We start from the raw sequence: 26,350 nt of genomic DNA, 5'->3' as shown, positions 1-26,350 counted from the left end.
CTCAGTGCTCTGGAGACAGACCTGGGCCGCCATGTCCACCAAGTTCGGTAACTTCAAAGCTCTTCCTTCTCCATCCTTTAAGAAATCTAGCAAACTCCCTGTGAATGAAGAGTTGACATAATAGAGAGATGTTAGGAAGACAACTCATCAGAATGGAGGTGCAGCAATATGTGTAATATTAAAGACAGCAATGTTTCAAGTTCAAGGGACAGTTTCAAAAAAACCCAGGATACCTCCAAGTTTTCCTATTGTACTCGCTTCACTCTTTAAGTTGGCTTGCAGAAGAACATTGCAACTAGTACAACGAGAGTTGCAGGGAAAGGAAACAGGATTGTTTTAAATTTTCCTGACCATTACTGGGAAAGTTGATCTTTCCTAACTTTTCCAGTGCTCTTTAAAACTACATGGCTGCTGCTCTCTAAAGGCCTCAGCTAACTGCAAAGCAGCAGCTCAGTTCCAATCCACACAAATTATAGAAGAAGTCAGATCCTAGCTCAACGTGCTCCAAAGGAAAGGTCAGCCCAGAGCCTGGTGAGCCCGAGGGGGATAGCATTGGCAAAGGCTGTTTCTCCTTAGAAATTAGTGGTGCTCCTCCCCTAGGTAACCCAGAACTAAATACAGCATGAATCATTAATTTTAGAAGACAAAGAAGAGATGAAATGGAAGCAACTTTAGCAAAAGTTATAAGAACATCACTTTCCTGTGCAAGGGAAAACAAGAAAGTACCCTGTTGCCTTAAAGAAAGAGCCTAGGATGTATAGCTTCTGTCCTCTTGTATCTTGTATCTGAACAGAGAAGTGTAGCAGTCTCCTTTAAATAAGGTCAGAGAATTGGTTTAAAAAATAAAGGAAAAAGACAGATGATTAAGCGTTTCTCCCTTGATAAATTGTCAGCCTCAAGCTCAGATCCAAAGATGTAAAATGTTACAGTACAAACCAGTAAAGTAAGCCAAAATAAACCCCATATTTCAGAGGGGTTTTGAAAAGTCTTTATTTTTAAAGGGAAAAAGCATATGCTTGTCACTGAGACATATGATTAAAGTGTGAGTTAGTCAGGGCTTGGATGCCTCTGAGGAGGGAGGTGGGCAAGCACCTGCCAGGAAAATAAAAGTCAACTCCAAATAGACTGAAAGAATGCACTTAAAATTTCAGAGTGTATCCTCCAATGTACAATGAAACTTCTCTGTGAGAACTTATGTTTCCTATTTGGTTCATTTGCTTTTCCAAAACAAGCAGATTTTTTGCTCTGCTCTCAGTACCCTGCTGGAGATCTGATGGAGTGAAAAGTTTTCTTTTTCTCATTTTACTACACTGTTACCAGCTAAGTAGCTTAAGGAAGAGACAAGGGGGAAGGGGAAAGCGAGGGAAAGAATAATATGTGCAAATCATGTATTAAGATGGTAATGGGATGGGCTGAAAGTGAAGTGTGATCTGAGAATGAGGTGCAGTGACAAGATTCAGGATTGGCTAAACTAGGAAACAGAAATCCTAGGCCAACAAGTAAACACTGAAAGAAGATGTCCTAAGAACTATCTGATGCCAGGAAAAGCTAGGATCTTGGGAAGCAGCATGTGGTATCATCAAACCTAGAAAATGCAAATCACTTGTCAGGGAAGTTTGGATGCTGATGCAGTTGGAATAACTTAGCCTGCACCAACTTCTCTTTCCCCCCAGCTAGTACAGATTTTCTTTGTGCATCAGGTTTTGGGCCCAGTGGAATTCATAGTTCTTCTGAAGCCAGAGGTGACTCTAGTTTCCTGTTCCCTCTCTCCTTCCCTGAATGCACCCTGTTGCACCTCCCTCTGTATCCCCAAGGAGAAACAACAAAGAAAAAATATTATCAAGCACAGTAGCTCTGGCTTCACCTTTACTCATGTACTCTGTGACAATATAGATAGGCTCTTCAGATACCACAGCATAAAGTTGGACCAATTTGTCATGTTTTAGCTTCTTCATGATTTGGGCTTCCTCTAAGAAGGATTCTGGAGACATGGTGCCAGGCTTCAGGGTCTTGATAGCCACTTTAGTATTTCCATTCCACGTACCTACAAGCACAGACACTTAGTTAGATTAAATATCTTCTGCACCTTTTTCTGCCTGATGCCTAATGTAAGCAAGGAAAAAAATAGCAAGGACATTTAATACAAGCTTTAAGAAAAAGGTTGGTTTTCCATGTTGCCTTATCATATTCCTCCCACACCTCCTTCATATTTTAGTCTTTTTCTGTTACACTGAAAAATAATACTCCCATTGGCACTGGGGCACAATTGCTGTTGTCCTACTCAGACAGTGTTTCCAGCAATCTCCACAGAAACCTTCTCTGAGTAAGAAACTTGGGACTGCTGAAACCCATCTTCATGTATTCCCTTGCTAACAAGTAATTGCTCCAGACAACAACACAGCTCCAGTCACAGATTTGGACAACAAAACTGGTTAAACCAGAATTTCTCATTTGCAACACATTTTAACATTTTGATTTTGTTCTGAGTCAGATTAAAAAAAACCAAACAAACAACAAACAAAAAACCTCCTGAGAAACAAATTGATTTCATTTTAGAAACACAGGTGTGTTTCCAAACTGAAATGTGTCCTTTTCCTTCCCCTCCTTATCCCCAGAAGCTGCTGACAGAAAATGAGGTGTTCCTGTCCACTTCAGTTTGCTCTTTACTTGTGGTCAGCACTGAAATAGACAAGTTGCATCATTTTTCAGCCATCAGCTACCAAGCCTTCTGGAACATCCAAAAGCCTGCACAAGAACCTGGAGAGAACTGGGGAAGGCTGACTCAGGGCATCGTGCAAGAGGTGGGGCTTCACTGGGGTATTAGAAAGGTGGAGGAGGACTGGAAAGAAATAAAACCTAGAAGACCTATTTATGTAAACAGTGGGGATTGTTTTTTTTTTGTGGGAAGGAAAAGGAAGGACAATTAAAATGGGCAGAAATACCCCTTTCCTACTGCCTTCTGCTTGTCCTTTGCCCAGACTAGCCAGAACCCTGCTCCAGAGTCAGGTCTGACATGGCTTTGAATGTGATCTGTAGATAGGGAGCTGCTGTGTGATAAGGCAGAACAACACTAAATGACTTCAGGAATTAATCATATTAAAAACTACTCCTCTGCACTTAAGCATGAGGACAGCAGAAAGCCCACAAAGTACACAAAGGCTGTGTCATGAAAAAAGGTAACGTGTAAAATAACCCCCTTTTGTCTTTGTTAAAAGTACATGAGCAATAATAGGGCTCAGCTGCTTCATGGGAACTGCTTAGGCCAAAATAACTTTATCATGAGCTTTTGCAACCTGCCAGAATATAAATGAGCCATAAAATGCTCATTTGTGCAAATGTTCAGGTCCCAGGTCTACCTTGCTTGGCTGAGGATAGCAGAAGAGCAGTGGAGGAGCTGCTGCTCCTCACTTTTAAAGGGCAATCCCAAATGTCTGGCAGGGCTTGAGGCACATACTACTCAAAAGTGTGCAGTACAAGTTGGTTTTTATTATGCCTTTATTTCCTTCTGCCTGTTCAGTGCCAGCTATCACTGAACTGATGGTTCACTGTACTGTCAGTGGAGTAATGCTTTGAGTACCACCTCTGCTACCCCAGCACGCTTCAGAAGGACTCCTGAAGCCCTAATTTCTCTCATTCCTTCAAACCAGAGCTGAAGCAGGACTTTGCTCTAGTGGCACTCCTGTGTAAGCTGGGAAGGATGTGGTTTTACCTCTAATTTCAAGCAGGGCGGCCAAAATCTTTTCTGATGGGTGACAGGGAGTGTGTTTTGTCTGGAGTCACTGGGGCTGCAGACTGCAGTGTGCCATCATTCATGGCCACTCTGCAGAGGTACCACAAATTATAGGAACCAGGAATAAAACCAGAGTTTCATGGGCACCAGACTGGCATTCATAAAATAGGATCTCACCTCGTGTGTTAACAGGATTAATTGTGTACTATCTGTTTAAATAAAAATCCCAGGACTCGTTCTATTACCATGAAGTGTTTTCAGCAAGTCTATTTTTAAATACTTTAATGAATTTCTCCAGTTCAAAAAAAGAAAATAAACCAAAAATGTTGACTTATCCTTTCAGCCCTGATTCCAGTTTAAATTCTTAAACTTTCTTTTTCTTTTTTTATTATATTTTTCTAATAGAAAAGTAGCATAGACTTCCCTCTGAATTCTTCCCACATGTAGTTAGTTACTACTTAATGTGTTTTTTATTAATTTTTACTGTGTTAATCTACTCCAATTTGGTAATGCTTCAGGGCTGTTAACATATTTTTTACTATACATTAAGAAACAGAATTTCATAATTGTAATCATAATTCTGACAGCTACTTGGTACTGGTACTTGGCACTTCATTTCCCATAGCTGGTTGTTTTTTGTTTTGTTTGTTTGGTTTTTTTTGTTTGTTTTTTGTTTTGTTTTTTTTTACATTTGTTCCTTTAAGTTGTCATATCAGTTTAAGGTGTATGGCACATGGAGCTGACCACTAAGTATTAACATCAGAAAACTTGTGTGTGCATTCAAGGTGGAGAACAAGAAGGAGAAACTGCAATTATCTGGAAATGTGAATAGAAATGTAGGCAGCTTTCTTTGCAACAGGTCAACTGCAATTCTGTGAGATTCTATAAATTTCTATATTTCTAGTCTACAAATTCTGTAAATCGCACAGACTTGCTGCTGTGCTCCTTGCTGAAACACCCACTGGTTATTTTGGCTGTACATATTTTTGTGTCACTGCAACAAAAGGAGTGGTCAAACTGTTGCCTCAAATTCTTGTGAAGAAACAACATATAGTGATTCTTAATTTGAATTGGTAATTTTAAAGTCTATACAGAACACAATTTGGCATAGAAAATGAGCCACATCTCATGAAATGGCCACTATATTGTGTTTCAATGCTACGGCCATACCAAGATTTATGTATATTGTAAATTGCTGTTGCTTTATACTCATTAAAAGAATGAGGCCCATGATGGGTAAGTTAAGCTGGCAAGTGTGCAGAAAACAATGTCAGTGGATTTGGAAAAGGTCAGTATTTCTGGACTTCAAAGTGGGGGTTCAGCTGGGCCTGGCAAGTTTTGCCTCTGTTGTCCCTGGTCTTATATTGAATTACTGGGCTCTGCTGCAGACACAAATTGCAAACAGACTTTAATAAGTGGATGCATGGGAAAGCTAGCTTGACAATATCAGCTTGCTGATATTTGCCATTATTTTTAAGCTGGGAGAGTGGATGGAATCATTTTCAGGGTCTGATTCCATCAGTGCTACAACACACAAGGAAAGAAAAATGTCTACTTACCAGATTAATTTCTGATTAGCCATTCTGCCTTACAGGTTTAGCATCATTCCTATCTTAATACCTAGCAATTGTGTAGTCACCCAAATAAACCCAAGGCAATTAATGAATTTTAATGCCATAACCTCTCATACCACTGTGTGCAAATGAATGGAAACTTCCCCATGGATTACTGTATTTACTTTTGACTGTTTCAGGCAATATAAACTAACATTTCACACTATTCTGATCTTTTAGCCTTAAGATCTATACTTGAAATGTTTATTTCTGCCAAGAGGGCCTTAAAAGATCCATCCAAAGCAAAATATATTCTCTGCCTTACCACGCCACACTTCAGCGAAACACCCCTGACCAAGCTTCTGTTCCAGAAATAATGAATCACGTGCAACTTCCCATGCATCTTTAGCCAATCCAACAGTTTGTGGGGTATTATTCGTAGCAATCACAGTTAAGTTAAAACACAAACCATCAGCTTTCTCTATAGGAGAGGAAATTAATAAAAAAAACACACTTATAATCCAAAATTATGCATGCATTGAGAAAGATGGAAGGTGAGGGTCTCTCAGTGCTGCAATAAAGTCCATTTGCAAACACTGGTTTTTGGATGCTGAAGATAAGGACTTCTTTTGTTAGCCTGCAGAAAAAGGCTCCTTGGTATAGCTAAGAGATTACTATGCGAGCCTTGATTTATTATTAAGACAGTGGCAATTTGTCAAAATCAAGACCTTCCAAGGAAACATGGATTTTCAGTTTTCTTTTGCCATCAATTATACTGAAAGTTGAAGATTAAAGAATTTCAAAGTCAAAGACATGATTCCAAAGACATTTTTCCTAACAGTTTGAGCTTTACTAATTTTTTTTCTTGTGGGTCACAATGTCCTCCTACATTTTCACCTTCCATCTTGTAATCCCCACACAGCGAGCTATTTTAGAGTAATTATTTTGCTCCATACCCATCCATACTTCCCCAAACTGCCCATTTCCCAGTCTCTTGATCAACTGTAGGGATTCTCGTGGAATTTCCCAGACATCTTTGGTTTTGACAGACAGATCAGTAAGCCTTGGCATTCCTTTATGACAGGGGACTACTAAGCGGCAGCAAAGACCTGCAGCTCTCTCTGATGGAGCCAGAAGTGAAGCCAACAGCAAAGGAGAGGAAAGAAAAAAAAGTGTGACATGAAACAAATACAGTAAGCATAAAAACAATGCTACTCACAACAGCTGTTAGTTGCATACCACAAAGCATCCTGGAAGATTAGGAATTGGACATTGAAACATATTCATTTGAGACAGAACAGGAAATATTTTAGTCTCTGCATAGCCTGAAATGGAAGGTGACCGCCACTGGTTTCTCTTGTAGACTCAGGATTTCCCTCCTCCCACAATGCTGCATTAAGATAACCTCTTGAGTGACTGGTTTACTATGGTACAGTATAGCTTTTTAAAAACAATCTGTCAATTACAAGCTGAATTGTTTCTGAACTGAGTAAAAGAAACATGGAAAAAATTAATTACTTCTTTTTCTGAAAAATCGCAGCCATGAAAACTTGGTGGACTTTTTGTAGCCTGGGAAAAGATATTTTCCATATTTTGCTCTGTGAAAAGGTGTCTTTGTAGGTGCCATGCAGCTCTGACATTCTTTCTAGAGCAAACCTTCATTAGCATATGCAGCACCATGCCTCCGGAGCTACCCTGCATGGATCCTACTGATTATGCCTCCGTGTTGCACAGAAATGGCTGCTTCCAGATCTATTTGTTTCTGCATCTGTGCATGGAAAATATGCCACCCAAATAAGCTGACCACAGGAAACTAAAATTTGACATATACCAACCGGTACAGTGAGGTTGTAAATTATCTTCCTTATATGTGAGTTTTTAGACCTCATTTAGGTTGAAGCAGAGTCACCAGAAACAACTAGAAATTCTCCCTGGCAGCACACACCCATCAGGAATTGGGTGGAGAAGACAGCCAGATGTCTAGTATGAATAGCATAAGAATGCAGCAGAGAGAATACAAAGAATACAGAAAAAATGCCCCGCAGAGAAGCTGATTTCCCAAGTAAAAATTATGAAAAGTTTTTGAGCAGCAAGCATTTGGGATAATCTGTTAATAATATTATAAAAAGCTAAAGTAAAGGGAAAAACCCCAAAGAGGAAATAATTCAAAACACAAATTTCTGCTTAAAAACTGACCATGCTGAGAAGCATGGCGTTCTTCTGTGTAAGAACCAGTTGTCCTATGCAGAGGTTTTGGGGGGCTTTGAAGTTGCACTTGTTGTACACCAATTGCCAGTGACAACAGGGTGCACTTTTGGGTGGAACAGTGCCTGCCACACTTTATTCACAGGAATAATAAAAAAAATTTGGTGGGTGGACACAAATAGTGTGCATAAAGAAACATGCATATTGCCTTATTTATTTAACATAATCTAAATGTTAACACTTTGCACATAGAACAAAATTCCAGTGGGAAAATATATTTAATGTATCTAATACATGCAGACATTTTGGTAATTGTTTTAGGTGACTGAATTCCACAATGCAATTCCTACTTGCTTTATTAGCAATAGTGTGCTGCAAAATGGCACATCTTAGCACTCACTTATTCACAGGGAATTCATGCTTGGAGATGTGCAAGTCAAATTTGGTAATTCTGTTTGCTTAGAAAAGGGAGAGCTGACAAAACCTTTAGCACAGTAAAGTGTTAGGTTTTAAAAGCTCTGCTGCTGTATCCTGTGAACAGCACTCAAAGACATTTATAACTCTAATGGGAAAGGGATAACAGAAGATGCATTACAACAAGCTAGAGTCATAGATCAAATGACTCTTTAGGGCATCTTACACATACATCAGCTCAGCAGCAAACACTTTTGTTTTAAAATACTTCAGAGTGCCATGTATTATCTGAAAAATTACCTGAGTAATGCTGAACCAGCTGCTGAAGAGTTTCAAATTGTGCCCGAGTTGTGATATAATATCCACCGTTGTCAAGTTTACGAATCTTATAATGTTTGACATGATCTCCTTTCATATCATCCCAGTCTCGAATAGACAGGGAATAGGCACCTGTTCCAAGCAAAGAAGAAATAAAAAATTGTAATTAGCTTTTAGTCACAAAGATTTTGGTTTTCTGGTAAGTTGCTACAAAGTGAAAGAGAAATTGCTTCCAAAAAGTTCACTGTATCCTGAAAAAGAACAAATTAATCTAACACAATGAGGTAAGCATGAGAGAAATCCTGGGATGCTCACACCATGTCCCTTTTACAATGTTCTAGAAAGATACTGGGACTTCTGTGTAAATGAAAACTCACATTTTAACATTTACTGCTCCAGGATGTTAAATTGACTTTTCCTATTCTAAGTGTCAGGTTACATTGCAAATACTGTCCTTTATGTAAATGCCAGTGGGTGGTAAATATCAAGATTTTGAGGACAGGAAGCTCTGGAGATAATGACTTTATATGTGGGTAGTGTTGTTACCTGGATGGGTCCCAAACTTCTTTATAAAGAACCAGATAAGCATATTTTGTACACCATAATCTTTGGAAGGTAATACTACACCAAGACTGAGCACCAGTAGATCTGCAAGAACTTCCCATTTAACTTCCCAAATCCATGTGGGGCTCCAGAGCTTACTAGTGGGATTCAGATGCCCTAGCACAGGGATTAAGTGCCACGTGAGATGCCTCAGGACGCGCTGCTTGGCAGTTTTCCCACAGGCTGCCACATTTTTCCAGCCATGTGGATGCCCTGCAGGCAATTGAAATGGCTCTGGATGCTCAGGGCCATGCAAAGGAACCTCAGCTGATGGGCTGGATTTAGTTTCAGGTGCAGTGGTGGCAGTCTGCAGGTGGGCTGGGGGCTTGATTTCTATGCCCATGCATATGTCCCTGGTGCTATGAGGGTGGCTGAATGCCAGCCCAGTTTCCAAGAGTGTTAAAGCACTGTGGCATAATGCCAGTGTGGGCACTCGGTGTCTGCAGTCAGGGGCAGCTGAATAGAGCCTCAGCTTCCTGCTGACTGCAGAAACAGCTCAGCCACCTCTGTAGGGACCTGCACCTTCAGGTGTCTCACTCTGGAGGACAGTCCTGTTTTACAGCCAGTGACACACGTGTTGGTTGCAAAAAACCCACTTTTTACAGTGTAACGCAGCATCTGAACAAAAACATGGCCCTTTTCAAAGGCAGCAAAGAAAACAAGTTCTCTCTCATGGCTCAGACAAATACTGTGTTTACTCAAGGGAATTTAGGCATTAAAAGGAGAAGAGGAAACTGTCAGCTGCAGAGAGCTCAGGAAGGCTGCTTTCACTGGTAACCGTGTCAGCTAAGGGCAGAAAAGGAAAACCACCAGCAAACAGTTTTGTGTGACATGAAAGGTGGTCCCAGTGTTAGATGTCTTTCTTGGATGTATCCTCAGGAAGAAGCCTCCTTGACCACATTAACCAAGAACAGGTTACACTGGTGGGTGACTCATCCCTGAGGGAGATGCAGTGAGCAAAACCTCTCCACCCTGACTCCAAGGACTTCTCAAATTCCCTGTTGTTTGTCCCCTATATAGGAGGAAAAGAGGCAGCACTTAAAACAGACGATTCTGATTTATTTGAATGGGAGGCACCCTTAAAGGAGTGTCAGGGGGTGTTTTATGTCTTTTTTTTTAAATTTTATTTTAGTTTCATGTATTTATTTTGGTGGGGTTGGAGCTAGATGATCTTAAATGTCCCTGCCAACTCCAGCCTTGCTGTGATTCTCTGATTTCTAAGTGTAGACAAATACTGTTTGTTTAGGACAGTTTTCTGAAGAGGCTCTCCCCGAGTCAGTACATTTGTCTCAACTAGGAGTTCAAAGCTTTTTGGTGATTTGCAAGCACATCTTGTGCATGCTTTGTACCACCACTCTGGGCTGTACATTGTCAGCCTCCTCAGAATTTTCCAGGCAGTCTTCTCCACCTCCGCATTTTTGAGTTTTGATCCGCTGGCAGCAGCTGTATTTTCTTTAGTCACGCTCCCTGCCTATCTGCTCACTATTTTAGATTCTTTAGGGAAATGTAAACAATCTGTGGTTCCAGGTCTGCAATCAGAGCTGTGTGGGTGGCCCTCAGTGGACCCCTGCTGACCTCAGATCAAATTGCAGGACTGGAGCTTTAGCTCAAACCTGGACATAAACAAGAACCAAGACGTATTTCATTATTCATTTATTTAGGCTGTTGGTTATCTATACTATTCATTATTCTCTGATGATAAATTTAAATACAAGAGATAGAAGTAATAAAAATTTGGGATAGAAATACAACATTACAATATATCATGCTAATGATTTTTTTAAAAAAGCCAAACAACTAAAACCAGTCTTGAAAGGTGGAGATTGAAACCAGGTGAAGGATTATACAGACAAGAGCTGATGAAGCACCTGGGTAGTCAGGCATTGAAAAAATGAAAAGCCAGCTCCATATGATTTATTTTGAAAGTAAGAAGAGAAGGCAACCATGATCAAGGGAAGTTAAATTCATGGTAAAATCACCCATGATGATACTTCTAACAGGATCCTGATTAATATTATTATTGTTATTATTTAAAGCAGAAGGGACAATTCTAGGTCATAAAACAATTCCTGCCTTAAGCCCACAATGGCTGGTTGGGATAGAGCATTTTGAGAAGACTTATGGCAGAACACACCACTTGAGCCCACCCAATTGATTTTTTTCTTTCTCTTAAACAACAAGGTCTCTGTTTACTTCTAACAACATACTTGAACATCCTAAGAATGAGAAGGGAAATAGGCATTTTTTACAATAAAACACACGTCTGGTTTTTTCCTATAGCTTTGATGCAAACTCTGCTTGAAGATGTAGAGAGCCTTAAGTTTGAATGCAGAAAAATTTAACTTGCTGCTGTAAGTCCATCCATGACAGATTTCTACATTTTCCCAATGCATTTGTGTCTCACAAGAAATTGGAAAAACTCCTGACTTAGCTAAGTAAGCAGCGCTGCAAAACATATCCCCTACCACTGTATAAAACCTGGGGAAGCCAGACTAAACTGATAATGTGGTTTAGAGAAACAGTGTTGTAGTTTTTTAGGATCCATGGCTGCATATATGAGTGAGTTTTTAAACTTGGCACAGAGTGGGATGAAGTCCTGCTCCTCATACACATCAGAGCAACTGCTGGTGAAAAAGAACAGGTGGCGGCTATTTGCAGAAAAAGAGCAAGTTTGAGCCTGTCTTGCTCCTGGTGAGAATGCCTCATGGGAAGCATGGTGAAGCTGTGGGGTGACAAGAAACTGTCTGCCTGGAACAACAGCAAGTCTGTTCAGATTTTGCATCAAAAACAGTTTTCAGAGTTATAGGCAGCAAAGGAAGAATCCAGTGACTTCAGGAGGCAATGATGCAAAGCATACCATTTTACATGATTGAATGCAGCATCTGAAGATAGGCCAGGGAAAAAGGAGTGCAAATACTGCTTCTCTTCTTTAAACTCCTTCACTAGCTGTGACATTTTGCATGCTAAGCCTAGCTGATAGTGTGCTCTGATCAAAGCACTGACAAGTCGGTGCTTTAATTACGTGAACCATCATTAGACTACAGAACTTGTATGGAATTAATTCTAGTGACTTATGCCTCCCACAGCTTTTGTTTTGGATTGTTGGTTAATTGAGAAATGGCCAGGTTTGTTTTTAGTTACTTGCAAGTTTTCTGCTCAATAGTTGTATGAATTAGAAAGATCTTTTCATACATGTGAAGCTTTTGAAGAAGATGTTGACAGGCCTTGTGAGCAAAACGTAAAAGCAAAAATAGCACCCGCCAAGAAAACTGGAACTCCTCCAATATTTTTAAAGGGAAGGAGGAAAATACACCCTTCCACTTGACTTCAGCAGAATGCATACAGTTGAATACTTTATGAATATATTAATTAGAAGCATATTCAAGTCTTTTCCCTGTTAATATGTGAGTTTAAAACTGCTGCATAATTTTTTTTTCTTCTTTTTTTTTGTTCCCCCCAAGGCTCCAGCATTTCAAAGGATCACACCATGTGGCTTGCACTGCAGATACCATGGGTTGAATGTGAGTTGTACTTTGGTTGCTCTCTACTTTGAACACTCACCCTAAGACCTAGGATATCCAGACATCCAATTCCCTAACACAAATACATGCAAAAATGACACTTAATCTCTGCCTTCATACCACTGAAAACAGAATTCAACACACTCAGCACAGTTTTTCCCATGTTATCTTCCCATTCACATGAATGCCCATCCTACCTTTGGTAGTTTCACTTTCCCGGATCAAGAAGGTACCTCTGGGGTTTCCAAATGACAGCAGCTGCCTCTCGGCATCCTTTCGGCCCAGCTTGCCAAAGTACCACCTTAGGGAAATACCAGAAATAGTAAGGCAAAATGTGATGTAGCAACACTAAATAGTGTCACAAAGCCCAGACACGGAGAGGATTTTGTGCGGAAACTGGGCTTACTCAGATACAGTTGACCATTCTTGTCACACTGTGTCTCTTTTATCATGCTAGAAAGCCAACGTGACAATCACCTAGTAGATGTTCCCTGTGCTGGGCAGCAGCTCTTTGCATTTAGCCTGTAATCAGCAGGTGCTGAGAATGTTTGATGTCCTCAAACCAAGGCCAGACTTGAACAAGGAGAGGCCAAGATGTGGTGGGTGGAGGGTATACACAGGAGAAGGGCAGAAAACTGTTGCTGCCAAAGAGCACTATTTGTACAAATGTTGCTATAAATATTTTACTTGTATAGTGATTTACTAGTACTCAATATTTCTGTTGCAGCACAGCTATAAAATCTCAGTAGAAGGATGAGATTCAACCTTGATGAGATTCTATATGAGGCCTTCAGAGGCTTTTAAAGCCTTTTTTCCTTCCTGCAGCAACGTTTTCGTGTTGTTTCCCAATCAACCAAGGACAACCTGGAGTACAGACTCCAGTAGTACCTGCTCAGCTCTATAAGCTCCTCCACTGTATCTTTTATACTGGAAATAATGTGAATACACACATCACTCCTTTTCATTGCATAGATGGGTCCTCATTACAGCTTTGTGTATGCATTGTGGGCATCCTACCTATCCTAGCATTTGTATTTGTTGATACAATGTGTCCTCTTTAATGGACAGTTGCACACTAATTGACTCAAAATATTTTTACAAGTTGGTTCAGGAAAAGCAAGGACACCTTTTGGTTAAAGCTTAAAATTAGCTGACAGTTGAAAAAAGGAAGCAGATCTGTGTTCCTTTAGGTTTTCTTCCTTTGTTTTGACATTGAAAAAGTGCTGAGCTTGTGCTTCTTTTGTTACTAATTACCTAATTATTTATCAGTGCAGTTAAGAACTGAAATAAATATAACGTAAGTCATTTGAAAAATCGCTGCAATCAATCAAAACCAACTCCTCACACCTCCTTCTAACACAGCACTAATGGGTCTTTAGAACAGAAAAAGAAAACATACTCCTCTGCTTGGATGGAATCGACTGGAGCCACATAATTACTGGGAATGTAACCAGTTTCTCCTGTTGTCAAGGAACGGGCCTCCCACCAGTCTCCTTCCCTGTGGAAACAGAGGTGAGGAGGAGAAGTGAGAGCAGGACACAGCTGTACAGACAATGATGTGACTTTGTCTTCAGTTCTCGGTCTCAAGGTTGTTTATTGCATCTTATCTATAAAATTCTTTCTCCTGCCCTGCTGAGGTCCATCCAGCAGGACAGTCCAGGCACTCTGCCTGCCCCCAGGGCAGTGTTATGTCTTTATACTAAAAATTACGTATACAATGTTTACAATTACTTTCCAATACCTATCACCTATGTTAGACAGTGAGCTTCTACTCTAAACCAATCTAAAAGCGCCAACATCACAGCAGAAGATGGAGGCCAAGAAGAAGAAGAAGAAAGATTGGACACGCCCAGATCCCTCCATCTTGCCCCCTTGAATCCCCATTCTAAAAACCCCAAAATCTACTTTTCCACTCCGTGATAAATTCACTATCATTCTACTTAATTTGTTGTGGCCTGCAGGTCTTCATCCAAGGCTGGTAACTTGCTCCATGGGTCATAATCAAAACCACAGGCATTTTGGGCTCTGTGCCAGGGTCTCTGAGCCCCCTGGCAGGGGTCTTGGCTGCTCAGGACAGCCAGAGGGATGTCCTGGGTCCTGACAACTTTGCCAACAGCACCCCGAACTGCACGGCCGTAAGAAGCCACAGCCACTCATCTCTTTATCACCGGCGTGCTTCCGAGAGAGCTGTTTGCATCTAAACCCAAATAATGTACATATTTCTTTACATCCAGAATTATTGCAGCAGTGATTAGTACTGCAGCCTTTCAGATGCAGCATAATGGCACGAAGAGGCAGAACAGCCCAGTGTAATCAGGTTTGGTGAGGGCTGAATTTGGACTAGAACATTGAAAACTGTATCCATAGCAATTATTCTAATACAGACACTTGAAAAAGCTTACAGGAAAATTGCCAGATTGAATGCTGTGTTCTGATTTTGGCTGGGAATGAGTTAATTTTCCTCAAAATAGCTGCTGTGGGACTGTGTTTTGGATTTGTGCTGGACACAGTGCTGCTAGCTGATAACACAGGGATGTTTTCATTCCTGCTGAGCAGCATTCCCACAGTGTCAAGGCCCTTTGAGCCTCCCACCCGAGCAGAGAGGGGTGGGGGTGTGCAGGGATCTGTGTGAGGGGACACAGCTGGGATAGCTGACTCCAGCTGACCACAGGGGTATTCCATAACATATGGCAGCATGCTCAGCATGTAAAGCTGGGCAAGAAAAAGGACAAGGGGGAATGTTTGGAGTGATGGCGTTTACCTTCCCAAGGCATGGTTAGGCACGATGGAAGCCTGCTTTCCTGGGGATGGCTGAACACCTGCCTGCCTATGGGAAGCCATGAATGAATTCCTTACTTTGCTTGGCTTCTGTGCATGACTCTTGCTTTACCTTTTAAACTGCCTTTATCTCAACCCATGAATTTTCTCGCTTTTCCCCTTCTGAATCTCTCCCTGATCCCACCACGGGAGAAGTGAGTGAGTGGCTGTGTGGGGCTGAGTTGTTCTCTGAGGTTAAACCACAACACAGTGTCACATTCACTGCTAATTTTAAACTTTTATGAGCACAATTAATCTGAAACCCAAAGATATCAAAAAGCCATCTATCAACATGGCATTTTAGATGGCCCTTAAGGATCACACTTCATTGTCTAGATTCCCTCTGCTGGCCACCTGGAGGAGGTAGCACAGGACTAGGCTGCATTTTCAAATACTTGCAAAAAGCTCTTCTTCTGCAACATTTAAATATGAAGAGGTTCATGCAGGACCATCTTAATGCAGCATTCTGTAGGCTTAGCATGAATTTTTGTCTTACACTGGTGCAGACAGTGGGACATGGTACTGCCTTTCAGAAAATGCACACTGCTCCAGTCTGTGCAGCTTTAAGAGAAGTTTATTTCTCAGCTTTTTGCAGGATGCAATGGTTTGGGATTTAGCAATTTCTGTTTCATTCTCAGCATCAGATTCACCAGTATTTAACTCCTACCACTACTAATAAGCATTCTCTTTTCTATTTCTGGACTGCTTAGAAATTCTTTCTCAGTTCCCCTCTCTGTAAACCAGAGACTTGTTCACTAAATAAAACATTATTATCAAATGTGACTGGAGAATTCAGCCTCTTCTGGAAGCAAACAATTACAGAAAGCACACTGTCTAAGTTATTACTGGAAGGAAAGGTTGTGTCAAGGTAAATTCTTTAAATTTTCAACTTCACTTTATTTAACAGTTTAAAGGAGCATGAACTCTATGGAAAACAACGAGAAAACAGCTGTGATTAGTCAAAAAGGAGATGCTTCCAATTTTACAGTTCAAGAAACATGAAGTGCAAATAGCTTTTGCTGAGGTTGACACTGTTTTAATACACCCTGTGTGCATTAGTATGTCAGGCAAATGGCCCTTTTTGTTTGTGTCTCTGGTACTGCCAGTGAAGTGCTAACCCTTCTCCCATATGCTGCTGTAGAGTATTTCTGAGGCATTATGCCACACTGAGCTTGATAAATTGTACCATTCCATCTCCTCCTTACTGTGCAGAGAGTCCACTAGATGGAGGTATTTTATCGTATCTAGGGAGGAAAAAAGCAGTCCTGTGGATGCTCCCAACGTCAGGAACAACCCCCTCTGCTTTGACAGAGAAGCTTAAATCTCTCAAAGCACTGCCAGAAAGGAGGAGGAATGCAGGCTTTTTTCACAGCTCTTAATTTCAGACCTGCAGCTGAGGTAGGAGGCAGCTAGTCAATGGGGCCAGACAGGGTGTGGTGGTGGGAATGCTGGGGATGGCCCAGTGTTTCAAAGCCTCAAATTCAGGCTCTGCTGTGAACCACTCTGCAGGTGCCTCTTTCACCCAGACTGCCCTTAATGAAATTTCTGGGTTCAAATCATGGGGATACCCCCTGTATGTCATTTCAGGTGTTGTGCTGAATGTTTACTCCAAAGCACAACTCAAATTTCGGTTGTTGAAAGCTAAAGCAAAATCCAAATACAAACCCCTCAAAAAATCCAGACAAACTACTTTTTTGCACATATTGGCAAGCAGCATTGGCAGGTGCTTAAAAATGAGCTTATTTCATATAATTCCTGATGTAAGTGAAGAGAGGAAGCATTCTTACAGAAAAGCAGCTTTCTGGAGATTCCCAGTCTGGCTGTCACTACTCATGGGGTGTGGTTAGGGCCATGTTTATAAGCAAATACTACAATGGGAACTGAGCTTCTATGATCCTACAGGAAAATAAATGAATGGCTGGTCTTTTCTCCTTGCTTAGAAACCCTTCTTCCAGGCAGTAATTACCTGCATCAAAATGCAGGTACTGCAGCCACTGACATGAAGGGGAATCTCTCTGTCTCACCAGCTCCAAGGATGACAGCTCTGTAAGTCCTGGTGAGTAGCACCAGATTCCACCAACTGGCACGTACAAGGTATTTAAAATGTGTGGAACTTCTTGTTCCAGGTTATGGCATAGTTTGTGCAAGGTCAGGAAAGCACAAGGCAATGCAAACAAAAATGGATCATAGGTTTAAAAAGGGTTTGTTTCCAACCTCTAATTTAGAAGCAGAAAGGTTTTAAACTGCTGCTCCCTCTACAAATCGTAACTGAAGTTTCTGTGCTTTCATCTACATCAAAGCTCTTTGGCTTCATGAAATATTCCACAGAATTACCTGATTTTTAAGAACAGCTTCAGTGCACATTGAGCCAATTCCAACCTTGCAGTCGCTATATTAAAATTAACAGGAGCTGCACCAGGGGTGAATTCACCTCATTGTCACATATTACAAGAAAAAAAGAGAGGACCAATATCACAAAGCCTTTAGAAAGTGACATACTTGGTTGTTAAGCCATTTTTTCCTCTACATGATGGCAGTAGTGAACAGAACACAGAGCCTGCCACTTTATGCTCTTAGCCAAGGATTACAAGATATTCAGATATAGGTCAGTAGCACAGTGAGTTTTAGAAGTTATTTTTAAATCACTAAGGGGTTTTTTTCCTATGGGCAGTTGATAAAATTAATTTTAAGTTGATGATTTCCAGGATGGAAATGTGGTTTTCATGTCAGATGCAGCAGAACCTAGGAAGTTCTGACTCCATCACCTACCTTTAAAAGGACAAAAATGCTTTTAAACTTGGCACATACATATTTCGTGAATCAGCTTTTAGCTCATTTCTGTGTTGGGATACTTGCAGCAGATTGGAAAAAGTGTTAGTACATGCCTTGCAGAACCTCTGTAGCTACTGATAAAGTACAGAGCTGGTAGTCTCAGTTCTGAATGCGGGGTTACTGTAAAAGGTAAGCAGTAAATCACACAATCTAACACTTTTTTTTAAAGTAAAGCTGCATGTGGTTGAAGTGTTTTTTCCCCAACAACACAGCACTTTGCAAAAGTGCACTAAATGCAAGGATGACAAAATAAGCATAGAGTAAATCCCCTCCATACTTGAATATCCAACATCAGATTTTACTAATACCATAAGCAAATGTTATTGTAAACATTGTAAGTTTGAAACTGTTAAAAAGTAGATTCCCAAGCCTAAAACTTACGAGCTGTTAAGTATCTGGAATTTTTCTCCTTTATGAAAACTCAAGTCATCTTCTGTTCTTGCTTCATAGTCATAAAGCGCCACAAAAAGAGTTACACCTAAAGAAAAAGATAAGAGGGTTATACTCCATCACAAAAGACAGGAGGGAAAGGAACCTCAAGAGATGATGTGGATAAACCACAGGTAAGCTGCTCCAGTTGCTGAGGAGCAAACCAAACTGAACTCTCCAACTTTCTGAATGACCCTCAATACTCTGGTCTTAGGCAGCCAGTGGGCACTCCACTTCCTTCACTCTGCAGAGTCACAGGATCCCAAGCAGGCAAAGGAAGTTGAAGAGACAGTTTAGACATAGCCATGCCAAGTATTTAACTACTGGAGGTGTCTCAGCCCACACTTTACACTCCCTGGTAGAGAGATGAGGCAGTTAGCCAAATTTGGCATGTACACATAATTTCTCAGCCCCAAGTAAACCTGCAAATTAGCAAAGGACCTAGCTCCACCCTACTTCAATTCTTCACACTATTTCATGAAATAACTCTTCCTAAAAGCAACATGCTGAGAGATTCAGGCCTCTGCTGTAGACACATGACTGGCACTAAGAGCACTAAAATAAGATGTTCAAGCTCACCTGTTCCTCCTCTTGTACGCAGCGTTCCTGTATGAGAGGAGGAGTTGACTCCACCAAACACAGTCAGTCCTTGGCCTCCTGTGGCATGGAAGTTGTTGTAGTTTGGGATTGAAGTCACACCAAAGCTAGGATAGTGCTGAGGAGTAGGATCTGTCCCATAGCGGTAGCCTGAGCTTTGAGTTAAACTGCCATCCCTCTCATCAGTCAGTTTTGTTGCTTCTTTATCCTTACATTGCACACAGCCCATTATCTAAAATCCTAGGAGAGGAAGGAAAGGATAGGTGCTCATATGTTGATGCTCACCAGATGTCCTCCAAACACACATATGATGAGGCTCAAATTAAGTTCACTGCTCAAAAGTTAAGTACTTTGGGAAAAAACCTGCAGTGGTTTGAATATAAACAGCAACATGTTGGAAAAAAGCTCACACAAAATCTTCCCCTCAGGAGTTTTCCATCGAGGCCTGGGGAAGGGGATCCTGCCTGCTCTTAGGGTAGTGGCAGATCTTTGTCCAGCCCTGACAGGCAACATTTTGCATTGAGGGACTAAGAGGATGAAGCCCATCTTGCTCACCCTTTGCCAGGAAATGCAACTGGAAGGAGAAGGACTCAGCCAAAAAGTGCAGCTGGAGGGGTTCAAGACTGCCCTCAGAACACAGACTCAGGCACTCAGCTTGTGGTTCATATTTGACCTTGCCAACTACGCAGGAGTGGACTTCACCTAAAGACAAAACCCTTCTTCCATTGCTGGAGCTCTGCATGGCAGGCAGAAAAGCAGCCACAGTGAGCCAAGAATTATTACAGCAGGAAAGTGGGAGGGGGCTATCAGAGGGCACAGCTGACAAAAAAAAGAAGTTCCTTTTCAAGCAGTACTAAATTGAAGGCTAAAACCACTGGTAACAGGAGGTGGGGCTGGCAAAGGCACATGTTAAGAAACTAGAGAAAGTCCCAGAAGAATTAACACGTCAAATGCAGAGCAACTCCAAGTACAGATTCTGCACAGGATGAGACTGAGAGGGTTTCAAAAATTACAGCTTCAAAAAGGTTGCCCCAAGTTTTTTTAATTCTTGTAATCTCTTGTTCAGCACCCTCATGGGGGCACTACCAGCCTGGATTAATCTCTCTTTATTTTAGAGAGTTTATTTTAGCCTCTCTCTGCATGGAGGGAGACAGAGGGTGATTCACCACAGCTCAGAAGCAGTCCTGCAAGGTTAGTCTTGTTACCTGGTGTTGCCTTTCATCTGTAGCTCTAACTTTCTCTAATCCATGTGGTGGTGTGACTGAACTCTTTCCTATTGCCCAAGCTGAACTTAGACACAAAACCTGAATTTCTGGAGTTGGGTGGTCCAGATACTTGTCTGGATGTCTCCTTGATCTGAACCAGTACAGTGACTCTTAGATGCAACCTGGCACACAAACAACATACTCTCAACAGTGGGGTTGGAAGAGAAGTGGCAGAAAAAACCCTAAAAAAATTGCTTAATAGACATACTTTTTCAGAATATATAAATAGAGAGGAAGAAAATGCAGAGAATGGAAAAAAAGTACTATTTTTTTCCCCCCCACATTTCTTTTCACATTTCAGACCAGTATCTGTCACTTTGGGTAAATAAAAAGTCTATGCTTTTTAAAATTTTGTAATTTTTCTGTAGCTGCCAGGCTGGCTATTTTCTATGCCTTACCCCAACATCAACACAGGAAATTGGTTTTGACAAACTCATGGTATTCAGAAAAATAATGTTTCACCAGTGCTAATGCTTGAAAAATTATGCAGCAGCTCCCTGTTTTTCTGTGACAGTGCACAGTCTGGATACCTGCTTCCCACATCTCACCTGCCTAATTAAAAAGAAAAACACTTCTGTTGAAGGGTATTTTCTACAGTTTGCAGATACTTCCAGTTATTCTACAAGTCAGTTCAGAAAACAAGCATCATTTTGTTTGCCCAGTGTGACACCCATCCACAAGAAGGACCAGAAGGAGGGTCTGGGAAAATACAGGCCTGTCAGTCTGCCCTTGGTGCCCAGGAAGGTTATGGAACAGCTCATAGTGAGTGCAATCACAAGGCACACACAGGATCAGACCCAGCCACATTGGGTCTAGGACTGGACACAGCCCTCAGTGCTGTGGCCTAGTTAACAAGGGGGTGATCAGTCAAAGGCTGGATGCTATGATCTCAGAGGTCTTTTTCAACCTAAATGATTCTGTTATGCTGTAATTTTATCTTTATTTATTTCCTGCAGTTAGCATGGGTCTACCCTCTCTTGCTCTTAGCCTGATTTAAAACTGCCCTTTTTGCATTTCTTTATTTCCTTCAAGACACCACATCCACTCAGCAGGGCTCCCCCACCAAAATGTTTAAGTCTTTTTGGGGAGAACAGAAAAATGGACTCCTGACTCTTCACTTGCTGCGTGGGTGGCATGAGCTGGGATCCCTAAAGAGAATGAAGCAACAACTGGTTGAGGGAAAGGGGTTTGCAGCCTGGAGGCTGCAAAACACACTGCTGCAGTAGCCATGCTGACCTCCTGCCTCTGCTCACCCTGGAAGCTGGGCTGGAGCTGGAGGTGCAGAGTATTGTGCATCCCCAGGACCAGCAGTGACACCAGGTGAGCCACAGGGACCACGAGAGGTGCACAGGTGCCCTGGCCAGCTTCATATCAGCTGAGAAAAACTGCTTGTGGAACCATGAAAACTGCTTTTACCATTTCAACAACAGGATGGTCTGGCTCTGGAGAGCCTTTGTTTGGAGATGCCACTCAGAACTGAGGTTTTCCTGCTCCTCTCAGAGCCTCTGTGAGCACTGCCAGGGAGTGAAGCAGGACCACACAGAAGGCAAGAGCCCTGTGGGGGGATGGCTCATCTCCCTGCAGAGCGCACAAGGCTTTGGGCAGGAGGGATAATCTGGGATTCACCACTTGGACCCTGCTACACCTCTGTGAAAGGGTGGCTGTGATATGCAGAGAGCAAAACACGGGCAGTGAGCAAACGCTGGGTGGGAGACACCCCCAGAGAAACCCCAGCTCAGCAGGAAGGGCGGAGAGGTGCTGACCACCTGAGCAGGGAAGGGTAAGCCATTAAATCAGCCTGCTTAAAAGCTGCCACATGGGCTTATTCACCTCAAAGCAACTAAGTGATATGCAGGGTTTGCTGTTTAAAGAAGAATTTCACAGCCTTTTTGTTGGCTTGCAGACTTACATCCCTGTGAAACTCTATCACCTCCTCCCTTTCCCCTCCCAGCTCTGTTTCTCCTCTTATTTTTCCCATGTGCTTTCATGAAGAAAGTAGAGAAAAAAATGAAAGAAAAAAAGAGATAGGAAACATGAAATCTGTGAGACCAGTAGGAGGGAAAGTGGTTTTCTTGTTGCTCATTCACAAACGTTCAGCTGAGCAGGGAAAAAAATCCCCACTGAAATCTGGGAATATTTCATGTATAAATTTACAACTGCTGACAAGACAACCCTACATATTTCATTTACACACTGATAAGGAAAAAGTTGAAATGATAAATCAACTGCAAAAAGAAAAATTGCTACAAGTATTTATCCTGGAAAAAGTGAATAAACAAGGGAATGGTATACATATGTACTGGTAGTTTAAAAAAATGGTTTGGGTTTGTACATATAACTAGGAGTTATATGTATAGAGAACCAGTGAATTATGAATGTCTTGGTTTTTGCTTGCTTTATCTTTTCACTTGCAATGGCAGCACACAGGAAAGGAGAATTTGATGCAAAATGAATGACTGACAAAATGCGCTTTTTCTTTCTCTTGTCCCCTCCCACTGTCACAGTGTCTAGACAATCCAAGTATAAAAACTGCTTGATTGCAGCCTCTTGTAAAATGTGACAGAGGGTGTTACATGCACACATCTTTTCAAGCCAAGTCCCTGAAAGTTGTCTGTTCTTGGCTCAAAGAAACAGCATCGTGGGGAGTTGGCTAAATGTGAGAGAATACATGTATGAGTGTACATGCCTAAAGTGATTTCAGCTTACTCAGGGGTTTCATAGACAATAAATATCACCTCCATTCAGCACTGGCCTTTGTGTCAATGAATGGAATCCAAAAACTAATCTCTTTCAGTATCACAGAGCAGGATTTTAATATCCAAAAGCTTCATCTCCCTGCATGTCAGCATTTGGAGCTGTGGAAGGCTGGAATTATTCAGGCAGCTCTGAGATCACCAAACAAAATCTGGAGCTGTTTTACACTAAACTCTCTAGAGATGAGCACACAATGTTGCTCATCCAACATGCTGTGCATCTTAGAGTAAGGGAACAAGTTTTTAATCCATTTCCACTAAGAAAGGCAGCATTTCTCAGATGTGTGAGTGTTATGGGTTGCACAGCATTATCATAGCCTGACACTGGTCACGTTAAAAGGCATGTAACTGGGCTAATTAAAATGAACTTTTCGAATGCAAGTAATTGAATTTGGTTATCTTGAAGTTGTGTTTTTGTGGGCAACGTAAAACATGTTTTTTTGAAAACATAAACCCCTCTATTTTCATGGGTTTTGAGACTTCCTTAGAGACAAATGAAAATAAACATTATATTATTTGTCTCCTTTCTTGCCCTTACTACATTTCTTGGACTCCAGCATTAATGTTGCAAGCAATCCAACATGTGTCTAACCAGAAGAGTAGTTTCCACCCACATTGTGGAAACATTAATTGACAAGGATATAAAATTCATTAAATCAGTATTAATCATTTATATAGTCAGAGCACCTTAATCACTTTTAGCTAGGATACAGATGAAGGCTAAGGAGATATATTAACATTATTATTATTACTGTAAATCTCCTCCTTTGGTTTTTCTCTTTGTTCTTGATACAAAATGGAACCCAAAACTGAAACACCCAACAAAGCCAGACATCCACACCATTAACAAAAACAAAAGCCATCCTCTGCTAGCTAATTGAAACCTAGGAAAAGTCTAAGAGTAGGAGGAAAATTCCTTTTTTTATACTTCTATTTTAAAAGTAAAAGCTCCAACATGTGATATCTGAAAAGCCAAAAGTACTGATTAACCTTTGCTTCTGCAGTAGTAAGCATATGGATGGGGGGAAGAGTGGTGTAAATTCACTCTTTCCGAGCATCAGAAGTTTTCTCGTAAGCTTTTGCAACTCACAGCTGAAAGTCTGAATTATGGTACATCTTCAGAACCTTCTTTTTTTAGAGTTGTAAGAGAAAATAGGTCCTAAGAGTGTTTGAGAGGTACAGAGAGATGCAGGGAAAAACCTGCCTACCCTGCACCCTTTGATCCATGCTGTGGCCTCTCTCCTCCGACCCCTTGCACACAAAAGGGAACTGGCACAGGAGAGGGCTCCAGCCTGCTGAAGAGATGGAGAGCAGGTTCAGACCCTGCAGGGTGCATTCTCTTTCCTCCTGGACTTCTCTGGAATGAAATCTGGTGGCATATTTTTAAGATAACTTCTCTCAGTAAAAAACATGAAAGGGATAGGCTGGATGACTGGTAACTGGCAACTGCCTTTTTCTGACCAAGTCTTACAAATCTTGTCTGGAAAGCATCAGCAGGGAAGCTGAGTTAAGAAATTGTTATGTAAAAAGAAATTAGAAGCACAAAATCCTTGGCTTTTATACAGTCTCTGTGGTGAACAGGCATGAATCAAACTAAGGGTTGCATCCAGCATGGCTGTGAAAAATGAAATCTCTAAGGGCCATCTTCTTGGTGCTTTATGTTTTGCTGAAAGCACCACAGAACTATCAGTCTGTGACATCAAATAAACCAAATGTTATGAGCTACCGTAGGATTGAATATTCAAAATGCCACACTCTGAGTTACCGTGAAGGTTCAAGGAGGACACAAAAGGCTTTCCAAGAATAAGAACTCCAAGAATTTTTGAAAGAGACTTTAAAAATGACTGTGGAATGCCTCCTGCAGGCTGTATATGGGAATAATCAACAAAGAAATTTACCCCCAAGTTGAAATGTCTTACTTTCTATGCCCAATTAGTAGCTCCTGGAGAGAAACTGATGCATTGGTTATTTTGAAACACAACTCTGAGACACATTAAACTCCCCAATTTTCAGAAAAGTGTCACTCACCCACTTTGACCATTACAACTCACTAGGAAGGCATTCCAAGTTGGGCAACAAATAGGCACTTTAAACCAGTCTTATGTAGGTCAGTAATTCTCATGCTGTCTGCTTGCTGACCTCTCTTTGACTCATATCTATGCTGATGGGAGCATTTTGGATTTCCAGTATTAATACTGTGTCAGTTTCAAGCCAACTCAAATGAAACAGATGGAATAAAACAGCAGCACTTATTGCATTATTTTTTTGTTTTTGTCTATTAACTCTGGGACATTTTAAAGGACTGCCTACATTCCAGCTTTGCCAGGGATTCCCCAGTTTTAAGGTCAGAGAGATACAACAAATACTTTAAAATTAAAACTCCTGGGTGTCATTCATTATTCCCCAGGCTTGTGGGTTGCAGGTTACTATGTATACATATAATTTTTACACTAAGGTCCAATCCAGAAAGAATATAATTCTACTGCATTGTGATAGATTCAGTTCAGCTTTGAATAAAGCTGGAGATTTGTGTAGAATTCTTGCAAAATCTACATGTGCACCACACTTGTCATGCATGAAAAAATGTAAATCAGAGAAGACACAGTACTACCACTGGATGTCCTCTGACTGTTAAAGATATGCAGAAAATCTCACATACACAAAGTCATGTTCCTGAACAAAAAGCCAGAAACACCAGGGCAAAACTTCAAGTACGTTTCAAAACAACACTCAAAAATTCCTGGGCTGCATAATTTGATTTTTAAGGGAGACCTTTAATGCTTCACTCCCAGATTCTGCTTTAGTGGGCTGAGCAGGAAAAAACTCAGCAGTTCAATTGTTTATCTGCAGCAGTCAAGAGTCAGGCTGCTGCCCAGTGTCCATGGCCATCCATGGCTGGAAGAGCAGGAAGGGCAGACTCAGCTGAGCTCCTGCTGCCATACTGCCCTGGTTCAAAGCAAATGCCTTTTACAGTGCTGGAGTGCTCTCACTATTGTTTCTTGTCAGCTTGCAGTTGCTTTGGAAGTCCTCTACAATGATGGCAGAAGGGGTTCAGGAAAGGGAGCAGCTCCAGCTGCTGTGAAAGAGCAGACCCTGGAAGGGGCTTTGAAGTGCCATATTCTGCCCTGCTGTTCCTCCCCATTACTGGGGAGTGACTGGGGACACAGCCCTGGAAACAACAGCTTCCTGACACCACAGACAAGGTTTAAGTTGTAACACATGCCTGCAAAGCCTGGCCCTGTGCTTGCCCTCCCTCTTTTCCCCTTTGGGACAGGAACTGAAATACTGTTATGAAAAATGAAGGTCTGGGCTT

At 41.4% G+C, this 26,350-nt stretch overlaps 1 protein-coding gene across 9 annotated transcripts in view; it reads right to left on the bottom strand.

The window, feature by feature from the left end:
- Nucleotides 1-26,350, bottom strand: part of FYN (FYN proto-oncogene, Src family tyrosine kinase) — a 138,663-nt gene that overhangs the window by 22,464 nt on the left and 89,849 nt on the right. For 7 of the 9 annotated variants that reach the window (XM_030945523.1, XM_030945529.1, XM_030945527.1 and 4 more), the window contains 8 exons: nt 19,002-19,259; nt 18,375-18,471; nt 13,744-13,842; nt 12,542-12,645; nt 8,203-8,352; nt 6,240-6,404; nt 1,865-2,044; nt 22-98 (listed from right to left, as the gene is read on the bottom strand). In XM_030945523.1, the coding sequence (XP_030801383.1) occupies nt 22-98; nt 1,865-2,044; nt 6,240-6,404; nt 8,203-8,352; nt 12,542-12,645; nt 13,744-13,842; nt 18,375-18,471; nt 19,002-19,248 (1,119 nt within the window). In that variant the 5' untranslated portion in view covers nt 19,249-19,259. Of the gene's footprint in view, nt 1-21; nt 99-1,864; nt 2,045-5,608; nt 5,765-6,239; nt 6,405-8,202; nt 8,353-12,541; nt 12,646-13,743; nt 13,843-18,374; nt 18,472-19,001; nt 19,260-26,350 lie in introns of all 9 variants that reach the window. The other 2 variants (XM_030945531.1, XM_030945532.1) reach the window with 2 other exon arrangements.

The sequence above is a fragment of the Camarhynchus parvulus genome, chromosome 3 (assembly GCF_901933205.1).
Source record: "Camarhynchus parvulus chromosome 3, STF_HiC, whole genome shotgun sequence".
Taxonomy (NCBI): domain Eukaryota; kingdom Metazoa; phylum Chordata; class Aves; order Passeriformes; family Thraupidae; genus Camarhynchus; species Camarhynchus parvulus.
Note: the sequence above shows the minus strand (reverse complement) of the source record. Positions and strands in the feature narration are given on the sequence as shown.